Source organism: Hippoglossus hippoglossus, chromosome 4 (assembly GCF_009819705.1).
Source record: "Hippoglossus hippoglossus isolate fHipHip1 chromosome 4, fHipHip1.pri, whole genome shotgun sequence".
NCBI lineage: Eukaryota > Metazoa > Chordata > Actinopteri > Pleuronectiformes > Pleuronectidae > Hippoglossus > Hippoglossus hippoglossus.
The window spans coordinates 8,844,477-8,857,486 of NC_047154.1; the positions used below are offsets into that span (position 1 = coordinate 8,844,477).

At 42.0% G+C, this 13,010-nt stretch overlaps 1 protein-coding gene and 1 long non-coding RNA gene across 5 annotated transcripts; one reads left to right on the forward strand and one right to left on the reverse strand.

Moving 5' to 3' along the window:
* Positions 1–5,366: 5,366 nt before the first annotated feature.
* Positions 5,367–13,002, forward strand: serbp1a (SERPINE1 mRNA binding protein 1a). 4 transcript variants are annotated; one of them, XM_034584211.1, is made up of 9 exons: positions 5,367–5,759; positions 7,317–7,536; positions 8,575–8,724; positions 8,841–8,912; positions 9,480–9,554; positions 9,746–9,917; positions 11,209–11,256; positions 11,365–11,544; positions 11,667–13,002. In XM_034584211.1, the coding sequence occupies exons 1-9, from the start codon at positions 5,501–5,503 to the stop codon at positions 11,724–11,726; spliced, it is 1,236 nt and encodes a 411-aa protein (XP_034440102.1). In that variant the 5' UTR covers positions 5,367–5,500; the 3' UTR covers positions 11,727–13,002. The 4 variants fall into 4 exon arrangements, with proteins under 4 accessions (XP_034440102.1, XP_034440105.1, XP_034440106.1 ...); XM_034584214.1 differs by having other exon boundaries at positions 8,844–8,912; XM_034584215.1 differs by having other exon boundaries at positions 8,844–8,912; positions 9,749–9,917; positions 11,667–12,999.
* LOC117760852 lies at positions 6,112–9,229 on the reverse strand. Its single transcript, XR_004613740.1, has 3 exons — positions 9,138–9,229; positions 8,354–8,356; positions 6,112–6,124 (listed from the first exon to the last, which is right to left on the reverse strand). It is a non-coding gene; the product is annotated as an uncharacterized LOC117760852 (long non-coding RNA).
* Positions 13,003–13,010: the final 8 nt, after the last annotated feature.

Here is a 13,010-nt window from a genome sequence, read left to right on the forward strand (position 1 = left end):
CAGAATTAACCATCCTCCATGGACATCTGAATTCAAAACAAATTGCAGTGACTGCAATTATTTGAAGTTTAATTTTGCTGTTTGCATCTGTTTTATCTGTATCGTGCTCAAAATAAAACGTCTGTCGTGATGGCTTGGCAGAGAGCTGAGGAGAACAACACAGTTTTGCAATTAGGCATACTTGGATGGTGGACCACGTTTCTGTCTACGCGGTGCAGGAGGGACTATATCCAACAATGTTGTTAATCCCGTGATCCCCGCGACAAACTGCGGTGCAGTCTGACAGCAGACTGTCAGTGTCATCCCAGAAGTTAACGTAGGTGGTCTGAGTGAACCCCTCTGCTGTGTATGGCGGTGCCGGTGCCATGTGCTCACAGACGCACCTGAGGCTCCGCTGTGGAGGGTGTGAGGCGCAGACGTGGTCCCCGTGTTCCGCTGCTTGTTTCCCGGTCCCGTACTCCTCCTCCGCTCCGCTCAGTTTCGGGTTACAAAAAGCCCAAACCATCCCGCAGAAGTAGATGAAAAACGTGCCCATGACCATGACCATGAGCGCGTAGGACTCGATCATGGCTTTGTTGACTGGAGATGTCATCTCTGAAGAATGCGCAGGAACAATAACCGGGTTTCCAAAGTGTGTTCAGGAGGGAGGGAGGAACTGTGAGACTGGCAGCATCACACATGTGGGCTGGGTCACTTCAGTACCCTCTTCAGCCAGATGGAGACACTCTGGAAAATAGTTATCTTCTCTGTCGTCTAACTATCTAAGACCAGTATGATATCTGTGTGAGAAACAAATGTAGCTTCAATAAACCGAATTTGATTTAATAAAATAAAAAATTGTTATTAAATTTGGAGGATAATTCTAATAAAACCCAAATGGTTGATTGGGTAAATTTGAAGAGGTCACTTCTGGAGAAAAGACATATATGCAGCATGAAGTCAGTCAACTGAACCCCTACATAAAGATCACAAAATTGTGGGAGGAGCCACCTATTAGCTGTTTTTGAGGGCCTCCTCTCACCTTAGGGCACCAAGCTATTGTCTGCTTTGTTTAAGCCCCTACATTCAATATTCCTTAGCATTTTTGGACCAAGAACGTTTATATAATTTAATATCACATGATTTTCCAGAATGACCACAGATTCCTGAATGATAATGAAGTAAAACCAGCAGGAACTGCTGAAGACAATCATCTTTTCAATTAACTTAATTGAAACTTTGTGGACTTTTAATTGAGACCGTTCTGGGCAGAATTTAGAAAAACGGATTAAGTTGAATTTCATTATTAGGGAATTCTGCACAGCCACTTCGTATAGTACAACTGTATGGACTCTTTTAAACATGTGTTATTTAAGGTTAAATCGCGATCCTGTTTTTAGGATTTAGTTGTATTTATGTGTGAGTAAGAAGGTAATGAAACTGTACATTGGTTTCTGTGGAGGTAGCTGGGAGAGCACCTTCACCTTCACCTGGAGGATCAGTCAGCGCAGGTGAGAGCTGTTAGCTGATTGAGCCTCAGGTTTAAAAGGCAGCAGTGGAGCTGCCTCAAAAAAGAAACTCAGACACTCAAGATGGGAGACACACAGAACACGGAAGAACACGCACAGGAGAAACACTAGTGCTGAGCTAGTCCCTTTAAGTTGAAGTTTGTTTGTTTGTTTGTTTGTTTGTTCACGTGTGTGTTTTGGCGCTTGTCCAGGCTTGTCTTAGACCTGCTCTTAGTTATGCTGCAATAGGTCTAGAAGGTCGGGGGACACATGACACTCTGAGCTTCTCTTTCCTCTTCTCAACTGTTATCACATCAAAGAAATTCATATCTCGTCGTTGCATATTACTGACTTGACTTCTTCCCCGGAGTCCCTTTGCCTTATCGTCTGCAGATCCAGGGCCGCAGCTGTGGCCACATCATGGATTAAGATCTGTGGATCGCGTATCAGAGATCGTAATGGTGGCTCCAGTATGACAGATTCTGTATCATGCTGGCTGATCGTGATAATAATGGCGGATCCTTTATCGTGTTGGCATCTGATAATGGGGGTGGACCACGATCGAGGTGGCAGCTGATGATGGATCCTAATGGCGGCAGTGGACAATGACTGTGGACTATAGTGGCATCCGATCTTGATGGTGGATCATGATCTTGCTGGCTGCTGACCGTAGACTATGATTGCAGTAGGACTGCTCGATACATAGTATTTCTCCTCAGACACCATTACTGACAATAATCCATCAATTCATTGACCTTCAGTTATGCTTCAAAATGTTTACCCTTATCAATGCTGCTAAAACCTTTATCTTGATGATGTTCTCCTTTTACACTTGACATCTATTGCACTTCTGTCCGTCCTGGGAGAGGGATCCCTCACATGTGGCTCTCTCTGAGGTTTCTACGTTCTTTTTACCCTGTTAAATGGGTTTTTTAGTAGTTTTTCCTTACTCTTGTTGAGGGTTAAGGGCAGAGGATGTCACACCCTGTTAAAGCCCTATGAGACAAATTGTGATTTGTGAATATGGGCTATACAACAAAAATTTGATTGATGATAATAAAAGATGCTAAAACCTGAATGGTTCGTCTCTGGCTGCTGTGGTGAGAGCCCCGTGGCATGGTCTACTGCCACAGTATCTTCCAAACAGATCAGACTGACGGTGAGTGACTGTGACAGTATTTAAACAGGTTGTTTAAGAAGCCATGAGTCAGTTGTTCTCCAGGTCAGTGTTCACTAACAGACCCATCAGCAACTGGTAGGGCTTCCCTTTTAAGGTCAAACACCAGCAGCCACAACTCCCAAAATACCAGCAATGATCAATGAGTCAGGCTTAATGCCTTTTTTAGGAGATAAATATATTAACCTAAGTTTTAAAATCTAACATTGCTGGGTGGGACATAACTGATTCTAAAAACTTTAACATCCTTTGTGAATTTTGTGAAGATGCTGAGAATTTTCCAATTTTATTCACTTATCTGAACAGTAAGTCTTCTACTAGATACACTTTATTCCTTGAAAAACAGCCATTGTTTAGCAATATCACTATACAGCAAGAAGGCTCTGTGTTTCGAATCCCGGTTTCCCAGCCAGGGGTCCTTCTGTGTGGAGTTTGCAGGTTCTCCCCAATGCCTGCATGGGTTTTCTCGGGCTTCCTCCCACAGCTTAAACATGCAGATTGGGGGTTAGATTGAATGGAGACTCTAAATGAACCGTAGGTGTGAATGTGAGGATATCTGTCTCTGTATGTTGGCCCTGCGATACACTGGCGACCTGTGATGGGTGTACCCGCCCATTGCCCCAATATCAGCTGGGATTAGCTCCAGCCTCCCCAGGACCCTTACAGGATAATTGGTATATGGTTGGATGGATAAGCATTAATACAAATCAAAAGTGAGAAGAACTGACATTATTTTGAGTAGCCTGCAGTATAAAAGTGAATGGGTTTTCCTGTTAATAATTAAATTTGCCAACAACCTTGATTCTTCAACTTTCAAACCTGCAATTAATAAGAACTTCAAGGGCTACTTGGATGTGTTTAGATGTGTCATTTTACAGTTTACATGTTAGAGAGCTACATCGAATACTATCATGTCCCTACAGTGAGGGAAATCATCAGCATGTGCCCTTACATGTTATGGAGAAAACACCAAGCCCGTACCCAGTTCAGTCCTGTTGTTCAAGTTGTATGGTTAGAGGATAATAGTTTTCATCATGTGTAATTTCTTAGACACACTGTGCTACATTGCACATCGTTTTTATTTCATATTTGAAATATAAACTTTAACCACTCTATTGAATGTAGCATCTATCAGAGTTAATTTATTTTTAATATAGCAAGGCCCTAACAGTACAGAATACTGTACAACCTTCAGTTAAATGAGCATAAAGAAAACATGTATTTCTTTAATCCATTAAATATTTCTAAGGCTTGGCCAGAGTAGAGGTGATAAGAGAATACTTTTCTTCTTTCTTTTTCTTATTTTTAACTACTATCCAAAACAAAGCGACAGAACATGTAGCCGTACACCCTACTTCTTTATCAAGCACTTCTTTTTTCCTAAAGGTAAACAATGCCTTTAACTGTGTATTTTTATGTGAAGAGAACATGGAAGGATACAGGCACTGTATACACAAAACAAAGTTATTTCCATGTACTTTATTATGTTCCTACAAGCTACACCATGCACCACTCTGGCCCTATAAAAATGACAAAAATAAAACTGCCCTACTCCATTCTTTATATCTTCATTTCCATTATTGGTAGAGACCTCAAATATTCACATAAAATAATGAAAACTTGTATTGGTGGAAAAAAGTGGTTTGTGATATCCTCAATATCACACTTTTGCATCTTTCACTTTTTCCCCACAATGTGGTATTATAGGGACAAGGCCTAGTGTGTGCCTGATTTTAAAAAAAATTCTCAAGGTTAATGAATTATTGTGTGAGAAAACAAAGATATCACAATGTTAAAGACAGAAAGAAAAATCCCTGGACACGCCCACTGATCTGGATGCACACCAAATGTGAATGGGTTCTTTCCTGACCCTACAGCATCCTTTAAGTTAAGAATAGGTATAATACTTTTCAATATATTAGTGCCAAAACATGGCTTCCCAAACATGATACTTTTGAGTTAATGCAACATTTTAACAATATCAAGGGCCAAAACATATAAAACCATGACCATACGAAAATATTTGACTCTTTCAAATAAATGTTTGCCTTTACCAAGCTCTGACCACTTTTCACGCTGTCCGAATAACCCAACTATCAGCCTGTTTTCACTGCTGAGTAGAGTGCGTTTGCTATGGATCAGGTTTTGTTACCCCAAGGAGTGGTGCAAGTGTGAAATGTTCACATGCAGGGTTTAAAAAGAGCCTGGGGCTCAGTGCAGTGTGAATACTTTATATATGTGTGAATACAACATATATAAATGTCAGGACCTGGTCACAACAGTCTGCCCATACAGTTTGTCCCTGTTAGATTTTGACTGTAATTCCTAAATTATATGTTGACCTTTGCTCTGATCATGTCTTCCAAGTTAAATTACAACACAGCAGCTAACAGATGCACCTGCGGTGTTAGAGGTTACTAATGTATAATGTCTGGATAAAACATGGAGGAAGGACTCGTTAAGCTCTATTTGTTTTTAAAGCTGATAAAGTGGTGGTGCAGCAGTAACAGAGTCTGGGGACGTTTCCACGAGGAGTCAACACAACAGTGTGTAAGATAATTACCATGCTTTTCCTTCACAGAGGCTAGCAACAGCATTGAGAACGGCATTGTGGGAACAGTAGTTTTTCTGTTGGCGTGTCCCCCATCGACGCCCATTGTTTGCTCGCTTTCAAAGAACTACATGCCCCAGCCGCGCAAACCCCCGAGGTCCCGGATGTCTATCGCGCCGGAAGAGAAGAAGGTCCTTTTCCCAGCCATCTTGTGGCTTCATCTAGCGAAGTGTTCGCACCAAGCCTCGTAGAATCGGAGGAAAATCCTGCTGAAGGGGCGCCATCATGCCCGGACAAATGCAAGAAGGTTTTGGCTGTCCCATAACCAATCGGTTCGACCAGTTATTTGACGACGAGTCGGATCCGTTTGAGCTTCTGAAGCAGGCCGAAGCGAAGAAGAAGGAGGCTGCTGCTCTCCCTGGTGCCGCCAAGACCGCAGCCCAGGCTGCCAAGCACCCGAAGAAAGAAACCCAGAAAGAAAGAAAGGTCCCGCTTACTGACAAGAAAGAGGAGACCCAGGCCCCCGTCCCGCTCAAAAAAGATGGTAAGCCCGGTTTCATCGTTTAAGCTCCCGGTCAGGCTGTGTCTGAAAGGGTGTTTAGCTAACAGGCTATGGTGCTCGTTTCCTAGCTAGCGACGGTTCGTAAGCCCCCGTGACATGAGGTCCGCATGGCTGCTTTTGTGTCCCTGTGCGCTGTCATTTATGCGAACAATGACATTTTTACTAAAGTGTGTGGAGCTGGAGGCTGTGCACCTCCAGCTATTCACCGAGAATCGGTTTACGGGCCGACTTGTTTTGGCTCGTCTCCCCATCGGCCTTGTTGAGCAGGTGGAACCCGAAAGCCTCGGTATCCGGAAAAAGTGGCCTTTCCATGCATTCATGTTAAAGTGCCGCAGGGTCGTGAGTGTCTGAGGCCACTTAGTGCTAGATCAGGCCCATAGCTGCTGTTATTTACTGATATTTTATTACGTTTTGATATAAAATAAATAAATGCATTAAAAGTATGTTCGTGCTAAATCCAACTTAATTGGTTATAACTTCAACGTAGATCAATGTTGAACCGCTGTTTTATTGTAATGGCGGTGGATGAGCCGGTGGTTTTGTCTCACTCGGAGCCGAGCTCTCTCACGGTGATGAACCTCGTGGTGACCGTGTGGGGCGTGTTGAAGCTCCGTCTCCGAACTGCCACTTCCCATTGGCGCACATTACACGCTCGTGCATGCGCTTGACCTGCTTCTGCGCATTTAATTTCGTATTTGTGATTTTAGCAGATATCCTCTATGTATATTGTGTCAACATTCAATCTACCACCTTGGCTGTGAAAATGGAGGCCAAGTTTCTGCCCTGATGTGCCAACGTGTGTGCACCATGTTGAATTTACTTCACGCAGAAGTGGAGCATCCAGTGTTAGGTGGAGATCTGTTCTCAGACAGTTAAATGGCCATTATCAGCAGGTCACGCTGCCAAGTGGGCTCATATCTGTTTGCTGGGGAGAAGATGAGACAGGTGCGCCGACTACGGTGCACCCAGCTGCCACTGTGTTCTGCAGGGTGTCTATTTTGGTAGCTGGTGGTTTAGGCCAGGGGTGGGATTGGGTCAGTCACAGTCGACCATGTGCTACACAGGTCGGGGGTTAAAGACTATGACAGTGTTAATTCCATTCAGTGACTCTGTGATTCAGGTGGTCAACACCCGTTGAAACAAAGTGGGAGATGAGTGAACATGCAGGAAACACCTCAGTCCCCATCAAGTTAAATCACAACCATCTGCAAAGTTTCTACCTTACAATTGGTAACACATTTTGTGAACTTGATGGAGACTGAAGTTTTTACTGTTTTAATATTAGGATAACACTGCTGACCAGAAAAAAGTTGTAGGGTATTTAAAAATAGTATTAAAAAAAAATGTACACGTCATTAATCAAAGAAATGGATTTTACCAGTTGATTTAAAAAAAATAAAAAAAACACATTCATTGAAAGTGTGCTCAATTTAGACAGAACAATAACAGTGTCTTCTTTCTCATGTCTGATGCTCAGCTGTGGGTCCTGATCTATCGATCCCATCGGTCCTCTAACCCCACTGTTGTGGTCAATCCTAGGTGCCGGCATGAGGAGAATGGGCCGCAAGCCAGAGGGCGACGGCCCCAGACCCCAGGGTGGCCAGGGCGGCCAAGGCGGCCAAGGTGGCCAAGGCGGCCAGGGCGAAGGGCGTCCCCCCACAGACAGACGGCCTGTGGACAGGCGGCCCCCTCGTCGGTTTGAAAGACCCGCTGGAGAAGGTGGCGAGAAGACTGAGGGTGGCGAATTCTCAGTTGAGAAGTGAGTTCAATTGAACAGTAATTTTGTTTGCATCAGGTTCAGGACGACAACCCCCCCATGTGTGCAAAATGTTAGACTTTTTTCAATGTGTTTAAAGGTCCAGTGTAAGATTTAGGAGAAAGGGATCTGTTGACAGAAATTTAATATAAAATAATCCTAGTGATGTTTTCACGAGTGTTTCATCTAAATTATACAAATTGTTTTATTTACACTAGAATGGGCCCTTTTTATTGAAATACTTTATATTTACATCACGGGGGGGTCCTCTCTATGGAGGCCGCCATGTTTCTTGTAGTAGCCCAGACTGGACAAACTAAACACCCTTTCAGTTTTTATGAAAACTGAAGGTTACCACAGGTTCTCTTTCATGTTTGGAAGGGGAGGATGAGGAGGTGAGGGTTATTCAGCTGCTACATGCATCTTCACCACTTTATGTCACTAAATTCTACCCACTGCAACTTTAAATATGTCTCATCAACTTTTGAGCGAATCACAGCAACACAAAGTAAACTAAAGTACTGTTCAGGTCCTAATAATTTCAGATTAGTGATGGTGTTTATTGTTAATGTGTAAAGTGAGTGCGGGCTGCTCCTGCAAAATGAACACAGGGGAAACCCTGGGGAGTGTTTTCTTACACCCTCCAAGGGTGTGTGTGGGGGGGGCGGGCGCGAGTATGGACAGCAACTGTTTAAGGCGTTGTTTGCAATGATAAGGCTTAGTATGTTTGGCCCCGACTGCTGCATGCAAATTAACTTGATCAGTTTACTTTTTAAGATCGATGCAACAAAAAAAATGAAGTCCAAATCTAAATTTAGACTATCTATAGACAGAAGCCACTATCACTTTGTTTTTCTTTAAATGTCATTTAAGGCAGCTAAAAGAAATTCATATTTTGTTAGTCTTCTTAACTCCCCCCAGCTGAATTTATGAAAATAGGCTGACTTAAAGATAGCCCTGCTTTAGAGCTAAGCTTGTGACAAGCAAAGAAACTTGTACTTTGCCAAAGAGTAGACTGATATTCATCATCTGTCTCTTTAGACCAATCGGTGACAGGCCAATGAGAGGACGTGGTGGTCCTGGCGGCGGCAGAGGGGCCCGTGGAGGCAGAGGACGCGGCATGGCTCGCAGCGATGGCTTTGACTCCCGGGGCAAGCGTGAATTCGATAGACACAGTGGCAGTGACAAAACGTAAGTACTTTTTTAGAATTAAAAAAACGAATTTCACCCATGGTCCGTTAAAGATCTTTGTATGTTTTTATTCAGTACACGTGTAATGATCGTGGCTAAAGCAAATGTTGTTTCAGTAGTCTGAAGGGTGAGGAGAAGCGTGGTGGAAGTGGATCTCACAACTGGGGCACCGTCAAGGATGAGCTCAAGTAAGTGTCTGTATTTACAATGACAAACTTTGCATTATGAGAGATGAGGGAGTTTTAGAATACGTGCACACACACTCCAATGGTGACCATACATATATAACACTTCTGTGTTAGTTTCTCCTCATGTTGTGTTTTTAGAGAACACTTGGTGACGTAATGCTAGTCAGGGAACAGGAGTCACATTTGGAGATGGGTTGTGGGCGTGTTTTTTTTGTATCGGGTGACTTTTTTTCGATTTCATCAGTTTGAGTGCATGAGTTCATCATGCTATATCATCTTAGTATTCACACTGTATCCTGGTTCAAAATAGTGGCAGACAATTTGAGTAAGTATTATTCCAAATACACATACTGTTTATTGGACACAACTTGTAAAATGTATTGTTTGATCTGTGATATTTGAAAATTGCTCAATTCGACCATATTGTAAACACTACATGTGCACAACAGGCATCATGAACCGCAACAAGTTTCAAACTTCACTCCTGGACTCAATAAGCTTAGTGTTTTTGGTAAATATTTTTGAAATGTTGACTTTTGACCATGATTTTTTTTTTCTCCCCTTAAGTGTGCTTGACCAATCAACCAACACTGAAGAGACCCCTGAAGGAGAGGAGCATCCACCGGCTGACTCTGAGAACAAGTATGAATTTTCTTGTTTTATTTATCTTGTTATAAATTACAAGAATCATTTGGAGATTTTGGTTTTGCTGTAGTCTACAATATAACAGAGGGATGTGCAGATAAACCTAAATTTATAATAACATAAGTTAAGTTGAAAGGTTATGTTAAGACTACTAGTAACACTCAACTCTTTGTGTCTCGTTTTTGTTGAAGGGAGAATGAGGTAGAGGAGGTCAAGGAAGAAGGGCCCAAGGAGATGACTCTGGACGAATGGAAAGCCGTGCAAGACAAGGAGCGGGCCAAGGTGGAATTCAACATCCGTGAGGCCAACGAGGGAGCTCAATGGACCAGAGGGTTTGTGCTGCACAAGTCCAAAGCAGAGGTGAGTCAACAACATAGCTGCGAGAAAACTTAACTTTTTATTTTGGTTAACATAAAAAGCCAAGATTTGTCATGTCTGATCGACCTTGATGATGATTGATTATTAGGTTATTTATGTCGAATAAAATAAACATTTCTTTGTTTCTAAGGCAGTAAAAACATTTTGTTTTAATTGCTATCAAAAAGAAACCGACTCATTCTATTAACCCATTAAGACTTAAGCTCCAAATAAAATCACTCGTAAACATAAGAACTGTGTGAAGACACACTTGAAAATCTGAGGGTTTTCTGAAGAGCTGACAAAATTACCAACGTTCACAAAATCCAAAATTCCCGCCCTCTGAATCAGAAAAACACCTTTGATGGCTTAACATTTGAGTTTAATTGTAAATCATTACCTTTCCAATTTTTTGTGAACATAAAAGCTAAATAAACCTGAAAAACTCACCAAGATCCCCCACCCTACCTCCTTCCCAAACATACAAGCTAAGCGTGCTAACAAACTACTTTTCCCATAATGCATTCTTCCTTTCCTGTGAGAATTTCATTGAATCGGGATGTATTTCATCAGTCACATTTCCTAAAAACAATGACACCATGGATGAGATGCACCCAAACATAGCTCCCTGTCTTGAAGATGCATATGTTACATCCAGACTGAATTGTTAAGGAAATCCCTTTAGTTTGTAATCTACCACCCCCTCTTCCTCCAGAGAAGTCCCTTAAACTTTAAAAGTGTTGCACCAGTTTCCTGTGTGACACTGAGGTGTCCAGGGTTAACACAAACATCACTAACTGAATTAGTTGCAAAATACAAGTGCAAAATGTCCCTGAACACTACATGCCCCAAACTCTTCTCCAACGACAGCTGCCTGACATCATTGTGAATAATTTCTTTAATATTGATACAATAAACAAATAGTCTCATTAATACCGACTTATAGTTTTTCACATCTCTATATATGCAGTAAATAAACTTCTGTTTCTCCTTCATTACTTTTTTTCATTCGATATGCAGAACAATCAGTCAATAGACAAATTATTTAGTCCACTTGTTTATTCTGGACATAACATAAATACTGTGGCTCAAGTGAGCTCAGGCTCCCTGAGCCTGTGTGGTAGGAAGATGAGGTTAACGATTGTTGCAGTCAGGAAATGCAGACTTTTTTAATTGAATGTTTTTCTTTTTCTACTTTGTTACATTTTTTCTTTCATCTAAAACGTAATCTGTTGATTAAAAACAAAATGGCTCGTATGTTTTAGAAATAACATCTTGCATTTCACCATCACAGGTTAAGAAGGAGGATGTGATTGAAACCCCTAAGGTTGAGGAGCCTAAGGTAAAAAGTTCTGCTTCTGTTGCACAGTATCTGACATCAAATGACACTTACAAATTAAATAAGGCAAAGCTGTAAAATGATATTAAACTGTTTCAATCAATTTTGTAGCCTCAGCTGGAGGATGAGCACCACTTCCGTAAGCCAGCCAATGACATTACGTCCCAGCTGGAGATCAACTTCGGAGATCTGGGCCGTCCGAGCCGTGGACGCGGGGGACCACGTGGTGGCCGGGGAGGTCGAGGCCGCGGTGAAATCCCTAGGCCGGTCCGCACAGTAAGGACTGACAAGGTAGATACCTCTACAGTTTACTACAGCCCTGTTAAAATGTGGTCATTGTACCTGTTAAGATTAAAAGCCTGATGGATTCTTGCTACTATAACTAACTCTTTCTTGTGTTTGCTTTTCCTTAGCCGTCATCTGTGTCTGTGCCCAACGTGGACGACCCAGAGGCCTTCCCAGCCCTGGCTTAAGCCCTGGCTGCTGCCCTCAGGCCTACAGGAGCCTCCTGAGCACCTCCACTACGAGGCTTGCATGTTCCTGGATCCTTCAGCAAAGTGAAATGATGGAGACGACTGTCATTAACTATGGCACTCAATGTGAGGACTGAGTTTTACCCAATAAAAACAAAACGAAGATGGAAAAAAAAAAAAGTAAGGAGAAAAAAAAAAGTAAAAAAAAAAAATGAAAAGGACTTCTTGCTACTCCGGAGCAACTTATTGGTAGAGGTTTTGTACTTGGAAACAAAGTAGCAGGGATGTTTTCATACAGTATTTTTTTCAGAGGTTATGCATTGTCCATTGATACATTTTTGTAATTGCTGCTTGAAAATATGCATTTTCAAAATGTAAGCATAAGAAGAGTATCTTTTAGCTTGGTGTGTGCCATTGCTTGCTTTCTTGCTTTGAAATAGGCACCGCAGAGCTCCAACCCAAGCTCCTCGGCTCTGCCACACCAGGTATTATTGATGAAGTTACAGCTTCATTCATTGAGATTTAAGGATTTTGTTTTTCTTTAGCACTGGGGTATTGTTTTATATTTTATACAGGAGGTCTATTCTTTTATGATCTTAGGCCTGTAAATCTTGACTATTTTCATAAATTCTTTCAGAGACTGTATTTCACATGGTGCACATAAGACACTGCATTGACGAAATGGCGCCTAAATCTGTATTAAAGTTCTCTTTTTTTTTTTTCAAAAATATTTTTAAGGAGGAACGTTAGGTCATTTTGGAGGAACACATTGGTCATTACTTTGCTAAATTTACATAGATCCTGAGACTTTTGTCAAGTGGATTTATTTGAAGCTGCAGGTTGTTCCATGTGATTTACTCGTATTTGGGGTGCTGTTCACAATCGAGTGTCTCTTCCTCCTCGCACATTTCACCTCTGATTACTCACCATGTGGAAGTCAATCAAAAGTTTTCTTCAAAGTGATTCAGAGAGGAAGTGTCTTGATGCAGCCGTAGCCTCCCTCAGGCCTCCTGACTGTTTACACACTCCACTCGAGCATCCTTCCACAGATGTAAACTCAGCCCAGCGTTCGTTTGTTTCGGCAATCTGTTCTGTGCTGATATTTTCCTCCACTGTTGACTCGCCCTGTAGCTCTCACAGTGGCACCACTGCATAATTGCTCTGAAAGAAATACAGTCGTTCATTGTGTGGAACAACTGAAGTGCTCTACAAATGTGTGAATTCTAGCCCTGCTATTAGAGACCTCTGTCGGTAAATAAAGATGGTCGATAAATTTTTTGCAGC